The 15,708-nt window shown below is 42.0% G+C and overlaps 1 protein-coding gene across 5 annotated transcripts in view; it reads right to left on the bottom strand.

The window, feature by feature from the left end:
* Positions 1 to 15,708, bottom strand: part of WDR18 (WD repeat domain 18) — an 81,513-nt gene that overhangs the window by 60,738 nt on the left and 5,067 nt on the right. For all 5 annotated transcript variants that reach the window (XR_014492678.1, XR_014492679.1, XM_083364059.1 and 2 more), the window contains exon 2: positions 9,013 to 9,123. Coding sequence is in view for 3 of the 5 variants with exons in the window: in XM_083364059.1 (XP_083220185.1) it covers positions 9,013 to 9,123 (111 nt within the window). In the remaining 2 variants the exon portion in view is untranslated. The remainder of the gene's footprint in view (positions 1 to 9,012; positions 9,124 to 15,708) is intronic.

The raw sequence follows: 15,708 nt of genomic DNA, 5'->3' as shown, positions 1-15,708 counted from the left end.
ATCACTTTTTTCCTTTTTTTTTGTCATCAAGTTTTTGACACCTTGCTAGGCGACTGGTGGTACTTGGATGTTACCATATCCTAAAAGTGGTACAATGGGTGAAAAGGTTGAAAAGCCCTGTTCTAAAGTTCAGAAGATGACCTTGTCAGAGATGGAGCGGTCAAAGAACGGTAGTGGTATATGGCAGAGGTAGGCAACCTTGGCTCTTTTATGACTCATGGACTTCAACTCCCAGAATTCCTGAGCCAGCCATGCTGGTTCAGGAATTCTGGGAGTTGAAATCCACGAGTCATTAAAGAGCCAAGGTTGCCAACCCCTGGTATAGGGCATTATCCTCCGCCTTGTTTGCAGGCTTCCTCAAAACACGAACCTGGCTGTTGTTGGAAATAAGAATAGCGGGACGGCTAATCTTCGCACAGGAACACCTCCATAGAGGCTGATATAAAGTCTGAAGTCGGGGGGGGGGGGGAAGCTGCTTCTAACTTCATCTCCCTCCTTAAGAGTCCACAGAACACAAAAACGCTTCGTAGACAAAGAAAAGGAAGCAAACAATGCTAAGTGGTGTCAAACTTGCATAAGATGCTCTGAGAGCCGTGCGGGCAGAGTGCAGAATAATAATTTTTTTTTTTTAAAAAGCTTTAAATAAATAAATGCTTTATATTTTTCTGGTTTTGGAATGGCAAGCCTTGCGCTGGATGGTAAGTTGTGATTGTGTCAATGACCTGCTCCGGTTGCTGGTTTGCCTGCAGGTCCAATTTAAGGCGTCGGTTTCCACCTTTATGGCACAGGAACTGTCTCGCCCCAGGGGGACTGGTCTGCCCCACTCACTCTGGCAGAAGAGGAGTGTTTTGGACCCCATCAGCCACAGGAATCTGATGGGCAGAGTCCAGAAGAGCCTTTGCTTCCATGGCTCCATGGAACTTTGTGCCCACTAGCTTGGCTTTCCAAAAACCTGGTTCTGCCAACTGGCTTGGGGAGGGGGGGGCTTCCTCTTCTTTGGGGCAGCCCCTTAGATATTGGAACGCTGCTATCATGTCACCCCTCGTCCTTCTCTTCACTGAACTAGAGCAGGGGTAGGCAACCTTGGCTCTTTTATGACTCATGGACTGGCTCAGGAATTCTGGGAGTTGAAGTCCATGAGTCATAAAAGAGCCAAATTTGCCTACCTCTGAACTAGAGATACCCAATTCCAGCAACTGTTCCTTATACATTTTAGCCTCCAGTCCCCTAATCATCTTTGTTGCTCTTCTCTGTACTCTTTCTAGAGTCTCAACATCTTTTTTTACACCATGGTGACCAAAACTGGATGCAGTATTCCAAGTGTGGCCTTACCAAGGCACTGTAAAGTGATATTAACACTTCACGTGATCTTGATTCCATCCCTCTGTTAATGCAGGCCAGCATTGTGTTGTATTGTATTTTTATATTGTTCTAAGCCGCCGAGGGTTGCTTGACAGTGAGATGAGTGGGTATATACATTTAATAAAATATAGTTGGTAGTTTGAAGTGAACGTTACGTGGATGTTCACCCATTCAAGTCTTGTGGTACAGGTAGTCCTCCATTTACAACCGTTCATTTAGTGACCAACGGCCCTGAAAAAAGTGTCTTATGACTGTTTTTCACACTTATGACCGTTGCAGCATTCTCATGGTTACCTGATCAAAATTGGGAGGCTTGTCAATTTAATAAATTTAATAAACTTAATTTAATAAATTTAATAAATTTAATAAACTTAATAAACTTAAACTTAACTGACATGTATTTGTGACAGTTGCGGTGTCCCGTGTGTGTGTGTGTGTGTGTGTGTGTGATGTGATAATAACCTTTTGTGACTTTTTGACAAGCAAAGTCAACGGGGAAGCCAGATTCCCTTAACTACCGTGTTACTAACTTAACACCTGCAATGATTCGCTTAAGAATTGCGGTATAAAAAAGTTCTAAAACGGGGTAAAACCCAGTTAACAACTGTCCTGCTTAGCAACAGAAATTTTGGGCTCGATTTGCTGTCATAAGTCGAACACTGCCTGTAATTGTCCTAACGCATCAAGGGATATGGAGTCATAATTCTAAACTTTTGGGGTATGACAGCCACCCCACCCCCCCTTTTCCCTCTTCAATTAGAACACAATTTGAAGTACTCAATCAGAACATACTCAAAGGGGCTGAAAGGAAGGCAGGACAATGTTTTCATTACTTATTGTTCACCCAAGACGGATCTGAATTTGAAAGCACTCTAAATATTGCTGTTATAAAAATAACATTAGCACGCTTTTCACAGTGGATGGAAGCCTGCAGTATTCTCATTAACCCTGGGTGAGAGGCTGTAGAAAAGTGAGCATTATCTGGTACAGACAAAAAAAGAAAAAGAAAAAAGAAAAAAAAATGAAAAAAAAAAGACAGCAGCCATCCTGGGAAGACCTTGCATTTAAATTATTCATCTTCGCTTGTCCGCCCAGTATCCAGATAGGAAAAAAAAAGAGAGAGAAAAAGACTGGAAAAATACCTTTCAAAAACAGTCCGTGAAGCAAAGAAGGAATATGTAACCAAGTGGAACAGAATCATGAACAGGGTAATAAAATGTGGCATTAAATTTATGGGATAGAAAAGGAGAATATGAGAGGAGAATATAAGGATCTGTCACATGCCAAAGATTATCAACTGAACTGATAGCAACTCTCCAGCATGAAGAGGAAAAAAAAATCACTTTTTATTGGGTCTTTTCTATTTAAAAAGAAGTGGGGCCTTTCAAAGGCCCTTTGCAATTGTCAAGCCAACACTTTCTCTACAATTTTTCCTAAAAACAGGTGAAGCTGAAGAGAAGTTGATGCTTGTCTCATTCTGAAATCTCTAGGGCAGGCCTTTTGAGGAGCGGATAAAGCAGCAATCTTGTCAAGAACACACATTCCAAAACTTCACAAATAACATCTAAGTGGCATTGTCTCAACGTCCACCAAATGTAGAATGAATAAGTGCAATTTTTATAGCTAGATCAGTACATTTTGCATGCACAGGATCTGTCTGCTTGCGTTAGGGCACAGGTCTGCAACCCACGGCTCTGGAGCCACATGCGGCTCTTTCAGCCGTCTCCTGCGGCTCCCAGTCCTCTGACATGTGCAGTCCAAAAAAAAAAAAAAAAAAAAAAAAGTGGGACTAAAAAAGTTCAACCAATCAATTCAAATATGCAGGGTAGGTGCATATCTTGCCTTGGCTCCACTCTTCAGTCAAACTCTGTTCTGCGCACATGCGCATGTGCACACATTTTTTGCGGCTCCCAGTTTTTCCTTTTGTGAGGGAACCGGTTCCGAGTGGCTCTTTCACTGTTTCAGGTTGCTGATCCCTGCGTTAGGGGAAACCTCTTGATGTAGGAGCTACACAACAGTGAAACAATCTTCTTAGAGGTTGTAGATTCTCCATTCCTGGAAGTTTTAAGAGACTGGACTTCTTGAGGATTTTGAAATCTGTCTGTCTTTCTGTCCATCCGTCCCGCCATTCAGTCCATCTGGTGTGCATGCCGCTCACCTTGCCTAGAGGTGACTCTAGTAATTTGTTTTACTGCACAATGCAGAGTTGTGCAGGCAGTCCTCAACTTACAGCCATTCGTTTAGTGACATTCGTTTGAAATTACAACAGCACTGGAAAAAAGTGATTTATGGCTGGTTTTCACATTTATGATCGTTGCAACATCCCTATACTCATGTGATCAAAATTTGAGCACTTGGAAACTGGCATATATTTATGACAGCTGTATTGTTCTGTTTGTAAAAGATTGGAAAATGGGGCAAAACTGATTTAACGACTGCCTTGCTTAGCAATGAAAATGCTGGGCTCAATTGTGGTGTTATTTAGAGGACTACCTATATTACATGATCCTCTTGGTCCCTTCCAACCCCATAATTTTGATTCCTCTGCCCATTGCTTCTAGTTTATTTCCTGGAGCCCCTCAAAAAATCAAGAGGCCATCCAGAATTAGCAGGTGGGAAAAGGCCATTCATGAGCAATCCTATCCCAGAAAGAAATTGACATGGTGTTGTGTCAACAGTGTTATCCTCATAGGAAGCTTCAAAGAGGGTTGAAAAAATATTAGCAGCTCAAGCATCTGAAGGCCAGTCAAGTGATGAAGAGTAAAGCTCTTCTACAAACAGTTCCAGACCAGTTAATAGATTTTAGATAAACTAGAAGAACATCTTCATTAATTATATAGCTTTTTTCTGCCTCATTTTTACTCCTGGAATGTGCCAATTTGATCATTCCAGGAATAGTCCCTCATTTTCTGGAAGTGACCCTTCCAAACCAGAAAGTCCTAGACAGTGTTCTAGAACATTCTGGATCGTATCAGAAAGTTCCAGGAGTACAACATGGAATTTCACATACAATTCTTCTGACTGAATTTTGATGTTCTAACAGCACAGTATATTGCTTCCAGAGGTGATGGTCCCTTTTTGGCTTAACAACTCTTTTTTAGGGACCCACAATACCTGCAATTGTTGCATTGGATTAGGGATTAGGGAGTTGATTAGATGGATTTTAATGTACTTTCCAATCCATGGATATTTTTTTAAAAAAAAAACACATTCCACACAAATTTTCAAATCCTCTGACTCAAAGTCTCATGTTATATTTCTCCAGGACATTAAGAAATACAGAGTCAAAAACCAAGACAGCTTAATGTTTGCAGAGAGCAAATCCAGAGAGAAGGACTGGGGAAGAGCAGTGAACCTTGCTAATATGTATTAAGTAAAATAAAATTGTTACAGAGGCGGGGGGGCAGGGAGAAATGGCATTAGTAGCTCCCATTTAAAGGAAAAAGAAAAGATTGCTGAGCAACAAACCATGGAGTCCTTCAAGGCTGGTTCAGAAAACTGTGCTTGGTTACCAAGGCCAATTCCATTTGGTAGTGGTGTAATGTGCCTAGGTCACAGGTAGGCAACCTTGGCTCTTTGATGACTCGTGGACTTCAACTCCCAGAATTCCTGAGCCAGCATGGCTCAGCTTGGAAACCTCTCCCTTTCCCCTCAGCATGGCTGGCTCAGGAATTCTGGGAGTTGAAGTCCATGAGTCATAAAAGAGCCAAGGTTCCCCACCCCTGCAGTCTAGGCCAGTGTTTCTCAACCCTGGCAACTTTTAAGATAGGTGGACTTCGAATCCCAGAATTCCTGAGCCAGCATGGCTCAGCTTGGAAACCTCTCCCTTTCCCCTCAGCATGGCTGGCTCAGGAATTCTGGGAGTTGAAGTCCACAAGTCATAAAAGAGCCAAGGTTCCCCACCCCTGCAGTCTAGGCCAGTGTTTCTCAACCCTGGCAACTTTTAAGATAGGTGGACTTCGAATCCCAGAATTCCTGAGCCAGCATGGCTCAGCTTGGAAACCTCTCCCTTTCCCCTCAGCATGGCTGGCTCCTCCTCATTGCTGATTGAGACGGCCTGACTCTACTGGTTTCACACAGAGACTTTTCTCCCATCTGGGACCATTATGGTATATAAGCCAGTTCTGCTCTGAGACCATATGTTATTATTGTCGGCCTGGATTAAGCATCGTTTATTTTGGTTCTGTACGGTATTTTCTTCTCTGATTCTTATTTTTTCACTGGTGTGCACCACTTAAAAGTTAAAGTAGGAGAGCAGCAGCTTTATAAATCTTTTAAACAAACATCTATATAAAAGTCTGACTCAGCAAATCTGTTTACCAAGCCCTGGCTGTTGGCTACTCGATAGAATTAAGTGTACGGCTGCAATTTTAATCACTGCTTCTTGGTTTTGATAATTTCCCATTAAGATGCATCTAAAAGAAAGAGGGAGGTCACCACAGGCTTGAGCAAGTGGGATGAGAAGGATAACCTACTTACTGTGGGCGTAGTAGTATATAGCGCTTAGCATGGACTACTAGGTTTTATTCAATTTCTATACCGCCCTTCTGCCGAGGGACTCAGGGCGGTTAACAGGGCATATATAAATAAATAACAGTACAAAAATTAAAAAGAGATTAAACCAATGCCCAATTAAAATACAATGACAATAAAATAATAAAAAACCCGTTAAAAAGACCCTCCCCATCAGGCCAGACCAGCTAGTTCAAAGAAGTGGGTCTTCAGCCCACTCCCCATCTTACTTTTTACACTAACAGGATAAAAACAAGGGAAAAAGGATTTACTTGAGTTTCTATTGTTCCCTATAACGGGACACTCAAAACAAGACCAAACAAAATATATTGTGTCAGTCTCTTTTCAGACTGGATCACAAACTTAAACTGAAGGATTGTTAATTAGCAGCAGTTCTGCACACCCGCAGAAGAGCAAGTCCATAGTTGGTGGGTGTTTCTCTACACTTAGTTAGCACTCTCCCCGAGGTACTTAGCTGAGTATGATAGTAAGAGACGCTTTGTATCTGCTGCATTTATCAACCTTGCCCTTTCTTGGATATGGCTAAGCTGCACAGAATATTTAACAAAACCTCTCACGATACTTGCACAGGCCGCCCCTGACTTACAACAGTTCAGTTAGTGTCTGTTCAAGGTTACACTGGAATAGAAAAAAAAGTGACTAATGAATGTTTTTCACACCTATGGCCACTGCAGCATCCCCACGCTCACGTGATCAAAATTCAGACGCTTGGCAACTGACACATATTTGTGATAGTTGCAGTGTCCTGGTGTCTTTCTGACGAGCAAAGTCAATGGGGAAGCCAGATTCACTCAATGACTGTTACTAACTTAACAACTGCAACGATTTACTTAAGAGCTCTGGCAAGATAGTTTGTAAAATGGAACAATATTCACTTAATAACGGTCTCGCTAGGAACAGAAATTTTGAGCTCAGTTATGATCATAAGCCCAGGACTGTCTGTATTAATAAAATGGTGAAACAGGGGCCACCTAAGGCAGGGGTAGGCAACCTTGGCTCTTTTATGACTCGTGGATTTCAACTCCCAGAATTCCTGAGCCTCTCCCTTTCCCCTCAGCATGGCTGGCTCAGGAATTCTGGGAGCTGAAGTCCATGAGTGATAAAAGAGCCAAGGTTGCCTACCCATGACCTAAGATAACTTTAGACTGATTTTTAATTGGCCTTATGACTGAATCTAGGGCAGACATGTCAAACTCACAACGTCATGTGTCGACATGCGACGTATGAGCTTTTTCCCCATTGCCGGCAATGGGGTGGGTGCGGTTTCGTTGCGACGTGTCCGGCCCGCAGGCCGGCAGTTTGACACCCCTGATCTAGGCAGTATTTCCCCTGATGATTCCACATCAGACTGGAGGATAGTATTAAGTGGAGTGAAACAGGACTCTGTCTTGTGTACTTTGCTGTTTTACTTTTTTGGGAAGTATCACCAGGAACACACAATCCGGATTGTGGAAAATAATTGTCCCACTCTGCTTGGCTGTATTCAAAGCTGACAGAAAATCATCTGTCCAGTTTGATGCACTGCAGTCCGACATTAGCAAAGTGGAATATGTTCAGAGGTTGACTCAGCCTTCCATCCTTCCGAGGTAGGTAAAATGAGGACCCAGATTGTTGGGGGCAATTAAGCTGACTTTGTAATAATGCCGCTTGGGGGGGGGGTGTATGAAAGCCCTAATAAGCAGGCATATACATAGAATGAAGGCTACTGCTAAGCTTGTAAGCCGCCCTGAGTCTTCGGAGAAGGGCGGGATATAAATGGAATTAAAAAAAATAAAAATAAGGGACTGGAAACTAAGTCCTATGAAAAATGGCTGCAGGGACTAAGTATGTTTAGTCTGCAAACAAGACAGACGATAGCCATAAGGGCAATCTTCCAAAAGTGAAAGGTGTTTGAATACAGAGGGAAATGGACGTGCTCTTTATTGTCCAAGAGATCATAAGTAATGAGGTGAAACTATAAGGGAAGTAGATTCAGGTTACCGGTAGATATCAGGAGAACCCCATGACAGTAATTGCAGTGAACCAATGGAACAGTTTGCCTCATGAACTGGCATAGTCTTTTTTTTACCAGAGATCTTCGAACAGAGGCTGGATACTACAGCAGATCCTGCACCAAGTAGATTGGACGATTTCTGAGCTCTCTTGACCTCTATGATCTGGCCTTTCTGATCTACATTGGTTACCTCCGAAACAGATTACTGTAAGCATTTCTATTTGGGTTAGGGTCTTTGAAGGAAATTTCAAAAGCTGCAGCAGGCCCAGAATGCAGCAGCCAGGCTTCTGTGAGATATTTCTCATTGGGGGCATGCAACACCAGTCTTGGGATCAGCTTCACTGGCTATGAAATCAATCAGCTTTTGAAATTTCCTTCGAAGACCCTAACCAACCATCCATCCATCCATCCATCCATTCTTCCATCGCTCTGTCTCTCTCCAACTCTTGCTTTTGTGGGGAAAATAGGAGGAGGAATAGCCCATCTGTTTCCCATTTAGACATGTTCGCCACCTTGACTTATTTATAAAAATGCTAAAGACTGGAGGTGTGCACGCATGTATGTGTGTGTCATGCGGGAGAATTCAGTGGAGAAAGCAATTAAGATTGGAAATTTTAGGGTAAAAGGAAACCAGGCCGTCAAGGAACACAGTGGCCGGACACTATCAAAGAGCAGAGAACGACTCAAAGAAGCAGTACAAAAGACCTTGGCCCACAGAATCGCCAAGCATTTTTCATGACTGAAGGGACAACATCATTGTAAAGCACACCATATATAATCGATGGCAGGTATTGAGGAGGAAATGGGAAGCCCTCCCAATGGGCATAGCTCAAAAGATCCACCGCAAAAACCCTCTCCGACCTACAGAAACCACACTGATGGGCAGCAGGTTGATGGTAGTTCGCGCTCTCTCGTGGCAAGTTCTGATCTCACTGCATTAAAGAACACCTCCGGTATCTCATTATGTATGGTTCAAGATCTTTTAACTTTAGCAAACGTACTCTAGAGGAGAGAACAGGAGTCCAACTCTCCCATAGCCTTTTCAGCTTCTTAAACTTTCAGCCAGCTCTAGCAGCCAAAACAATCAGGCTGCATTCCACACCAATGCTACAAAACTCCCTTACCTCCCAGAGGTAGATGCTTTCAGCAATACCTGCCAAGATGTAGAGACCATTGGGAGCAGCTGTCAGGCAGGTCACTGGGCCTGGGCATATTATCTTCTGCTGGAGTTGATCCTAGGGAGACAGGAAAAGAATGCCGATGAGCACGGATACCCCTGACCTGAAAAGGGTTTCAACAAGGATCAGGGGGAGCAAGTCCTACCTGACAAAACAAAAGGGGAAGATAGTATGTGTGCCAGGTCTGAGAGGGAGAAATTGTCACTCAGTGTTAGAACACACCTGAGTTGCGTGTTTTAAAATACTAAGAAGATTCTATTCTATTCTATTCTATTCCATTCCATTCTATTCTATTCTAATTCTATTCCATTCCAATTTCTACAACCATTTGGACCTGAATATAACTTTTGAAGCCCAATGTAAACCTGCAGCCTTCTCTCCTACAAGTGTATGATTTGATTTGCATTTATAGCCTGACATAATATTATGATACATGCCTGTGAACTGAACTATGACCACCACATAATGTTGTAGGGCAGTGATGGCGAACCTTTTAGAGACCGAGTGACCAAACTGCAACCCAAAACCTATTTAGGTATCGTTGGGTGGGCGTGGTCCTTTGGGTGGGCGTGGCTGCAGTGGTGACAGCAGACTGGACGGGACTAAAAAGTTCAATCAGTCAATTCCAACTTTGCGAGATCTTTTTTTTCCCCACGAGAAGTTGAAATTGACTGATTGAACCTTTTTTTTTGCATACTGTAGCGGAGGCCTAAAACGAAAAGGTTTTATAAAACCCAGCTGAAGGCCTAGGACTGGGGCGACGGCATGTGTGCCCACAGAGAGGGCTCTGCGTGCCACCTGTGGCACGCGTGCCATACGTTTGCTACCACGGTTGTAGGGCTACCAGATTTTTAAACACCAGATGACCATTAGAGAGCAGCACATAATTTCTTCTCTATTTTGCATCTGGGTAACTGCCATTAGCTATCCCTGAGCTGGTAAGCCTCTCCCTAACCCTGGCATCAATTACCTTGGTAGAGAAGAATATTCCAGATTCCATCACCTGGTAAAAAGGACCAGGCAGAAGGTGAGAGAAAGCCCTCTCTATCTGATCTATGGGATGCGAGGTGAACAATATAAGATCAACATGAACAATTAGGATGCTGTAACACACATCCAGAATAACCCATCTGTTTCCTATTTATAACATAGGCCTGAAGATGCCTTTTGGAAATCCACAAATGAGATACTAAGTCTCTCTCTCCTGCTGTTGCCCCCTTTGCATTTTGAAGAGTAATTATTTTCAACCTTGGAGCTGCAGAGTTAATTCAAACACAGTCATTACCACTGATGGAAATTCCCCTTTCTTAGCTCTCCTCTGTTTAAAACCATCCAAGCCGATGGCCATTCTTGCATTAGAAGGAAATGCGTTTTTAAGATATACCCTGTGCAAAGAAGTCTTTTATTAATTTCTTGCTGAAAGAGCCCCTAAATCATCAAGCTGTGGGAATTATAAGGAGATATTTTGCTCCTTACAATACCACAGCTTGATGATTTAGAGGCTCATTCAGCGAGAAATTAACAAAGCACGTCGTTGCACAGGGTGTCTCTTGTTTCTTAGTTTTTAAGCTCGACCGAATGACTAAACACTAAATTGCACCTAAATGAGAGCTCCCAAAAAACAGGATTACAAGTGTTCTGTGCCTTCCACACGATCTAAGATTGTCAACTCTAAATCTTCCAGATTTGGGTGATGGGCCATTTAAAGAGGGAAAGATAAATTCACAGAAGATAAATCTTTGACTCTTAATTACCAGAGGCCAAGGTAGCTTCTACCAGTAAGTAGGACCCTGGGATCGCTTCAAGAGATATAATAATAATAATAATAATAATAATAATAATAATAATAATAATAATAATAATAATAATAATAATAAAAAAGCAGCAATTATTATGCTCATAAGTCACAAGGGAATGTTAGCAAAACCTGACCCTGTCCTCATCCACGGGCAAGCGATTCCATGTTCTAATTTGAGGAATAGAAACGTTTTAGTCTTTTAAAATAAAAGTTAATTTTGTTGAGCTGCATTAAATACATTGGGGCAAATATGTTATTTGTCTTTCAAATGGAAGGAGACCCAGAAAAGCATTAAAGCTTTTGTCTATATTGGGATAGAACCAATACTTAAATAATCTAAGGAACATGTATGTCTGTGTAGCATACACAGGCTTTCCAATTGAAATGACTGTGGGTAGCATATGGATCAACACTATAAAAATAATATTTTTTTAAAAAGAGAGAATATATGTAGCTCTAGGCCAGGGGTAGGCAACCTCAGCTCTTTTATGTCTCATGGACTTCAACTCCCAGAATTCCTGACTCAGCTGACTCTGGAATTCTGGTAGTTGAAGTCCATGAGTCGTAAAAGAGCAGAGGTTGCCTACCCCTGCTCTAGGCTGAAAGGAGAAGTCGAGTCCCTGGTGCTATCTGAGCTTGGTCGTTTTCTTGCAGATGTTTTAATACCCAAACTAGGTAACTAATTCACAGGACTATCAATGTTACCGAGTTTGGATGATGAAATAGCTGCAAGAAAAAAACCAAGCTCAGAGAGCACCAAGGACCCGCCCCCGCCCCTGCAAAAAAAGGCTGAAGAGGGGAAAAGTGATACTAAAAAAACCCTCCTTTTTTACGATTCTGTAATCCCTTAATTTGGGGTAGAGTCATGGTAACTGGATGAAACTCGGCTTTTACCGGCCGGATGCCCTTCCTGACACCAGGCGCAAGTTTGCAGGAGATATTTTTTCTTTGTGCTCTAGGAGAGAAACATCTGTTGCTACTTAGGATTGAACTCTCCCTCTTCCAAGTGGGAGGCGAGGGTCTTTGCCACTAGGCCACGGGTAGGCAACCTCGGCTCTTTTATGACTCATGGACTTCAACTCCCAGAATTCCTGAGTCATAAAAGAGCCGAGGTTGCCTACCCCTGCACTAGGCCAACAAAACCAACACACAATTAACCCACACTGTGTCTTAACGCAGGGGTCTTCAAACTTGGCCCTTTAATGACTTGTGGACCTCAACTCCCAGAATTCCTCAGCCAGCATTCCTGGCTGAGGAATTCTGGGAGTTGAAGTCCACAAGTCATAAAAAGCGCCAGGTTTGAAGGCCCCTGTCTTAACCCAACCCTTGTCCAAAATGAGAGCAGTAATGGGCCAAATGCAATGACAGAAAAGCTTCAGAGCAAAACCCCCTGGGTTTCTCTTTTCTTTCCCATTTTAGGCTACACAACTGAACAGCAAGAAAGATTTCAGTTCTACTGCCGAAAAACTGTGGATGCAAGAGTCTGAAAATGATATCTTTTACAGCAATTTAATAAAAAAGTTAAGTAAGAAAGTGCATTTCAGCCAAAAAAAAAAGACAAAAGTTTTACAGCTTCTATAGAAGAACACTGGTTGGGAGGCTGGAATATGTGTGCTGCTCAATGAGCTTGATTTCCCCCCCCCTCTTACAGCAGAAAAAAAATAGGAGCAAAATTTTCAGCAGCAAATTTTAGTAACTTGGTAATAATAATATTGGGATTGACAAAAATCACCATTAGTCAATTGCAAAAGGCAGCTTTACTTGGAACAGCTTACATTCTTAAGGTACTAGGCTAGAAAACAAGACACGAGTTCCAGTCCTGCTTAAGCCATGAAAGCCAGCTGGGTAATCTTGGGACCATTCACTTTCTCTCAGCTCAACTTACCTCGCAGGGTTGTTGTTGCGGGGAAAATAGAAGAAAGGTGTGTCACATATTTTCTCCACCTTGAATTATTTGTTAAAATAATAAAGGCAGGATACAAATAAATAAAAATAAAAAAATAATCTTTAACAGCATTGAGCAACATCATCTCCCTATATCCTGGGTCCTTGGGAAGAGCTTGATAGGTGGATAAAAATACCAAACTTAGTCTAAACATCTGGCTGACTGTGCGATGAACGATAGTAATGATTATTCATGGATGAATTATTGCCTCAGGTTTTATAAGGACCTAATGAAATAGTTACATCTTGCAATTAACATCCTAGTCTCATAAATGTCATCCAGATTACACATAAATCCACTCTGAATCCCAACCCTGCTGAAGTCCGGGATAACGGTACAGATTCATCTCAAAAGACAGCATGTAAAGATTACAGCAGAGTTTCTGGGAAGCTCTTGTAATTTCCCCCTTCTCTTACCATTACTGGTGCCCACTATTTTGAATGTGGTTTTAAAATGTTACTTATTTTATTTATATGCCGTCTTTCCTCCCAAAGTCACTCCAGACTAATAGTGTTATGCTCTGGAGGATCACTTGTTCCCGTTGTCATCTGCTTGTCTGGTCAAGTCAAACAGGGTCAACTCTTGTGTAGATTCCCCTCTAGGTGAGAACAACCTTTGAAAGGTTTTAGGAAACAGGCATTTTCAATTGTCACCTTGGGTTCTGGAAGTTCCTCAAGAGATTTGGTTGACTTCTTTCTTCCTAGATTCAGGACAGGAATCACAATGTGTCTTTTCCACCTAGCTCAGGAAGAAGGTGTGCTTTGAAAATCAAGATGCTTTATTCCTTAAGGTCTTCCTCAGATTTTTTAGCATGATACATGCGTGTATGTTACTTATGGAGGGTTTTTCTTTTATGATGTTTCTGATCCTTTAGCTGCTGAGAGCCATCAGCAATAAGGAGCATAAAGGTAAAGGTTCCCCCGCACATGCGTGCTAGTCGTTTCCGACTCTAGGGGCCGGTGCTGATCTCTGTTTCAAAGCCGAAGAGCCAGCGCTTGTCCGAGGACGTCTCTGTGGTCATGTGGCCGGCATGACTAGACGCCAAAGTTGCATGGAACGCTGTTACCTTCCCACCGTAGTGGTCCCTATTTTTCTACTTGCATTTTGACGTGCTTTCGAACTGCTAGGTTGGCAGAAGCTGGGACGAGTAACAGGCGCTCACTCTGTTACACGGCACTCGGGATCCGACCCGCCAAACTGCCGAACTTCTGATCGACAAGCTCAGCGTCCTAACCCACTGAGCCACCGTGTCCCTTAATAAGGAGCATAAAGGTAAAGGTTCCCCCACACATGCGTGCTAGTCGTTTCCGACTCTAGGGGCCGGTTCTCAACTCCGTTTCAAAGCCGAAGAGCCAGCGCTCGTCTGAGGACATCTCCGTGGTCATGTGGCCGGCATGACTAGACGCCAAAGGCGCACAGAACGCCGTTACCTTCCCACAGTAGTGGTCCCTATTTTTCTACTTGCATTTTTACGTGCTTTCGAACTGCTAGGTCGGCAGAAGCTGGGACGAGTAACAGGCGCTCACTCTGTTACGCGGCACTCGGGATTCTACCCGCCAAACTGCCGACCTTCTGATCGACAAGCTCAGCGTCCTAACCCCCTGAGCCACCGCGTCCCTAATAAGGAGCATACAAATATATAAATAAGTAACATCAATTTTTCAAAAGAAAAAAACCCTTTTCATAAATTGCTTCTCCAATAAGGGTTTTTCTAATGGTAATTCACTTTTGGCTTATAACCATGTATTATTCAGCGTGTGGACAGACTGCCAAGTTACATTCTGATTTTTCTTCTTCTTTTTCTCCTTGTTCTACTCTTTTTTCCCCTCTTACAATTTTTTTTTGCTTTTTCTTCTTCTAAGGATATTATACAATCATATTTTGAGAGCTGCAGAATCATTTCAACTGGAAATGAAACGTTCCTTTTCTCTTGTTTTTCTTCCCTTTTTTATCATGTTCTATCACATCCTATTTTGCTTTTTATGTTCTCCTGTTTTTTTTTCTTTAACTATTGTTGGCTTGCATTTGTCTAATTTGTATTCAGTCAGTTTACAATTATTAATGTGCTATTCAAAACAAGATGATGTTTTGTACTACAAGACTACTTTGTAATACACATTAAGATACACTTCAGCTCTTACCAAAATTGATATTGGAATGTTATTTATTTATGGACTATCAGAATTCATTTAACATAATTTAGTTAGGCTTAAGATAAAAGGGTTGGAAGAATGTTTCTATGGATACTGCTAGATGGGAGTCATTAAATCTTATCTCCTGGGATAGGAAAAAAATGATTCTTAAATTGAATATAATTGCAAGGTACTTTATATTTTGTATGAAATTCCTTAATACATGTTCTGAAAACACTCTACTGTTTCATATATTTCTATGGGGTTCTTTAATTCCAAAGTTATCTTTGAAGAAGATGCAATTGTCAATTCAAGATGACGGTTTCATTTTTTCACATCTTCAATCAGAGTATGATGCATGCCGTTCAACTGGCACCAAATTCTACTCGTTTTCATGCAGCACAAATGTTCATTTTAGGCACTTTTGGAATATCTGTACAGATGTAGTCCTCGACTTACAACCGCAATTGAGCCCAAAATTTCTGTTGCTAAGCAAGGAAGTTAAGTGAATTTTGCACCTGTTTATGGACTTTTTGCCACAGTTAAGCGAATCACTGCAGTTAAGTGAAACATGTGGTCACATCACTCCAGGACAGTGCAACTGTCCTAAATACATGCCAGTTGCTAAGCACCCTAATTCTGACCTTGTAATTGTGTGGATGCTGTGACAGTTATAAGTGTGAAAACCAGTCAGAAGACAGTTTTTTCAGTGCCATGGTAACTTCAAATGGTTACTAAACAAATAGTTGTAAGTTGAGGACTGCCTG

Source organism: Vipera ursinii, assembly GCF_947247035.1.
Source record: "Vipera ursinii genome assembly, chromosome: 1".
NCBI classification, from domain to species: Eukaryota; Metazoa; Chordata; class Lepidosauria; order Squamata; family Viperidae; genus Vipera; species Vipera ursinii.
The sequence above is the reverse complement of the archived record's forward strand: the minus strand, read 5'-3'. Positions and strand labels throughout refer to the sequence as shown.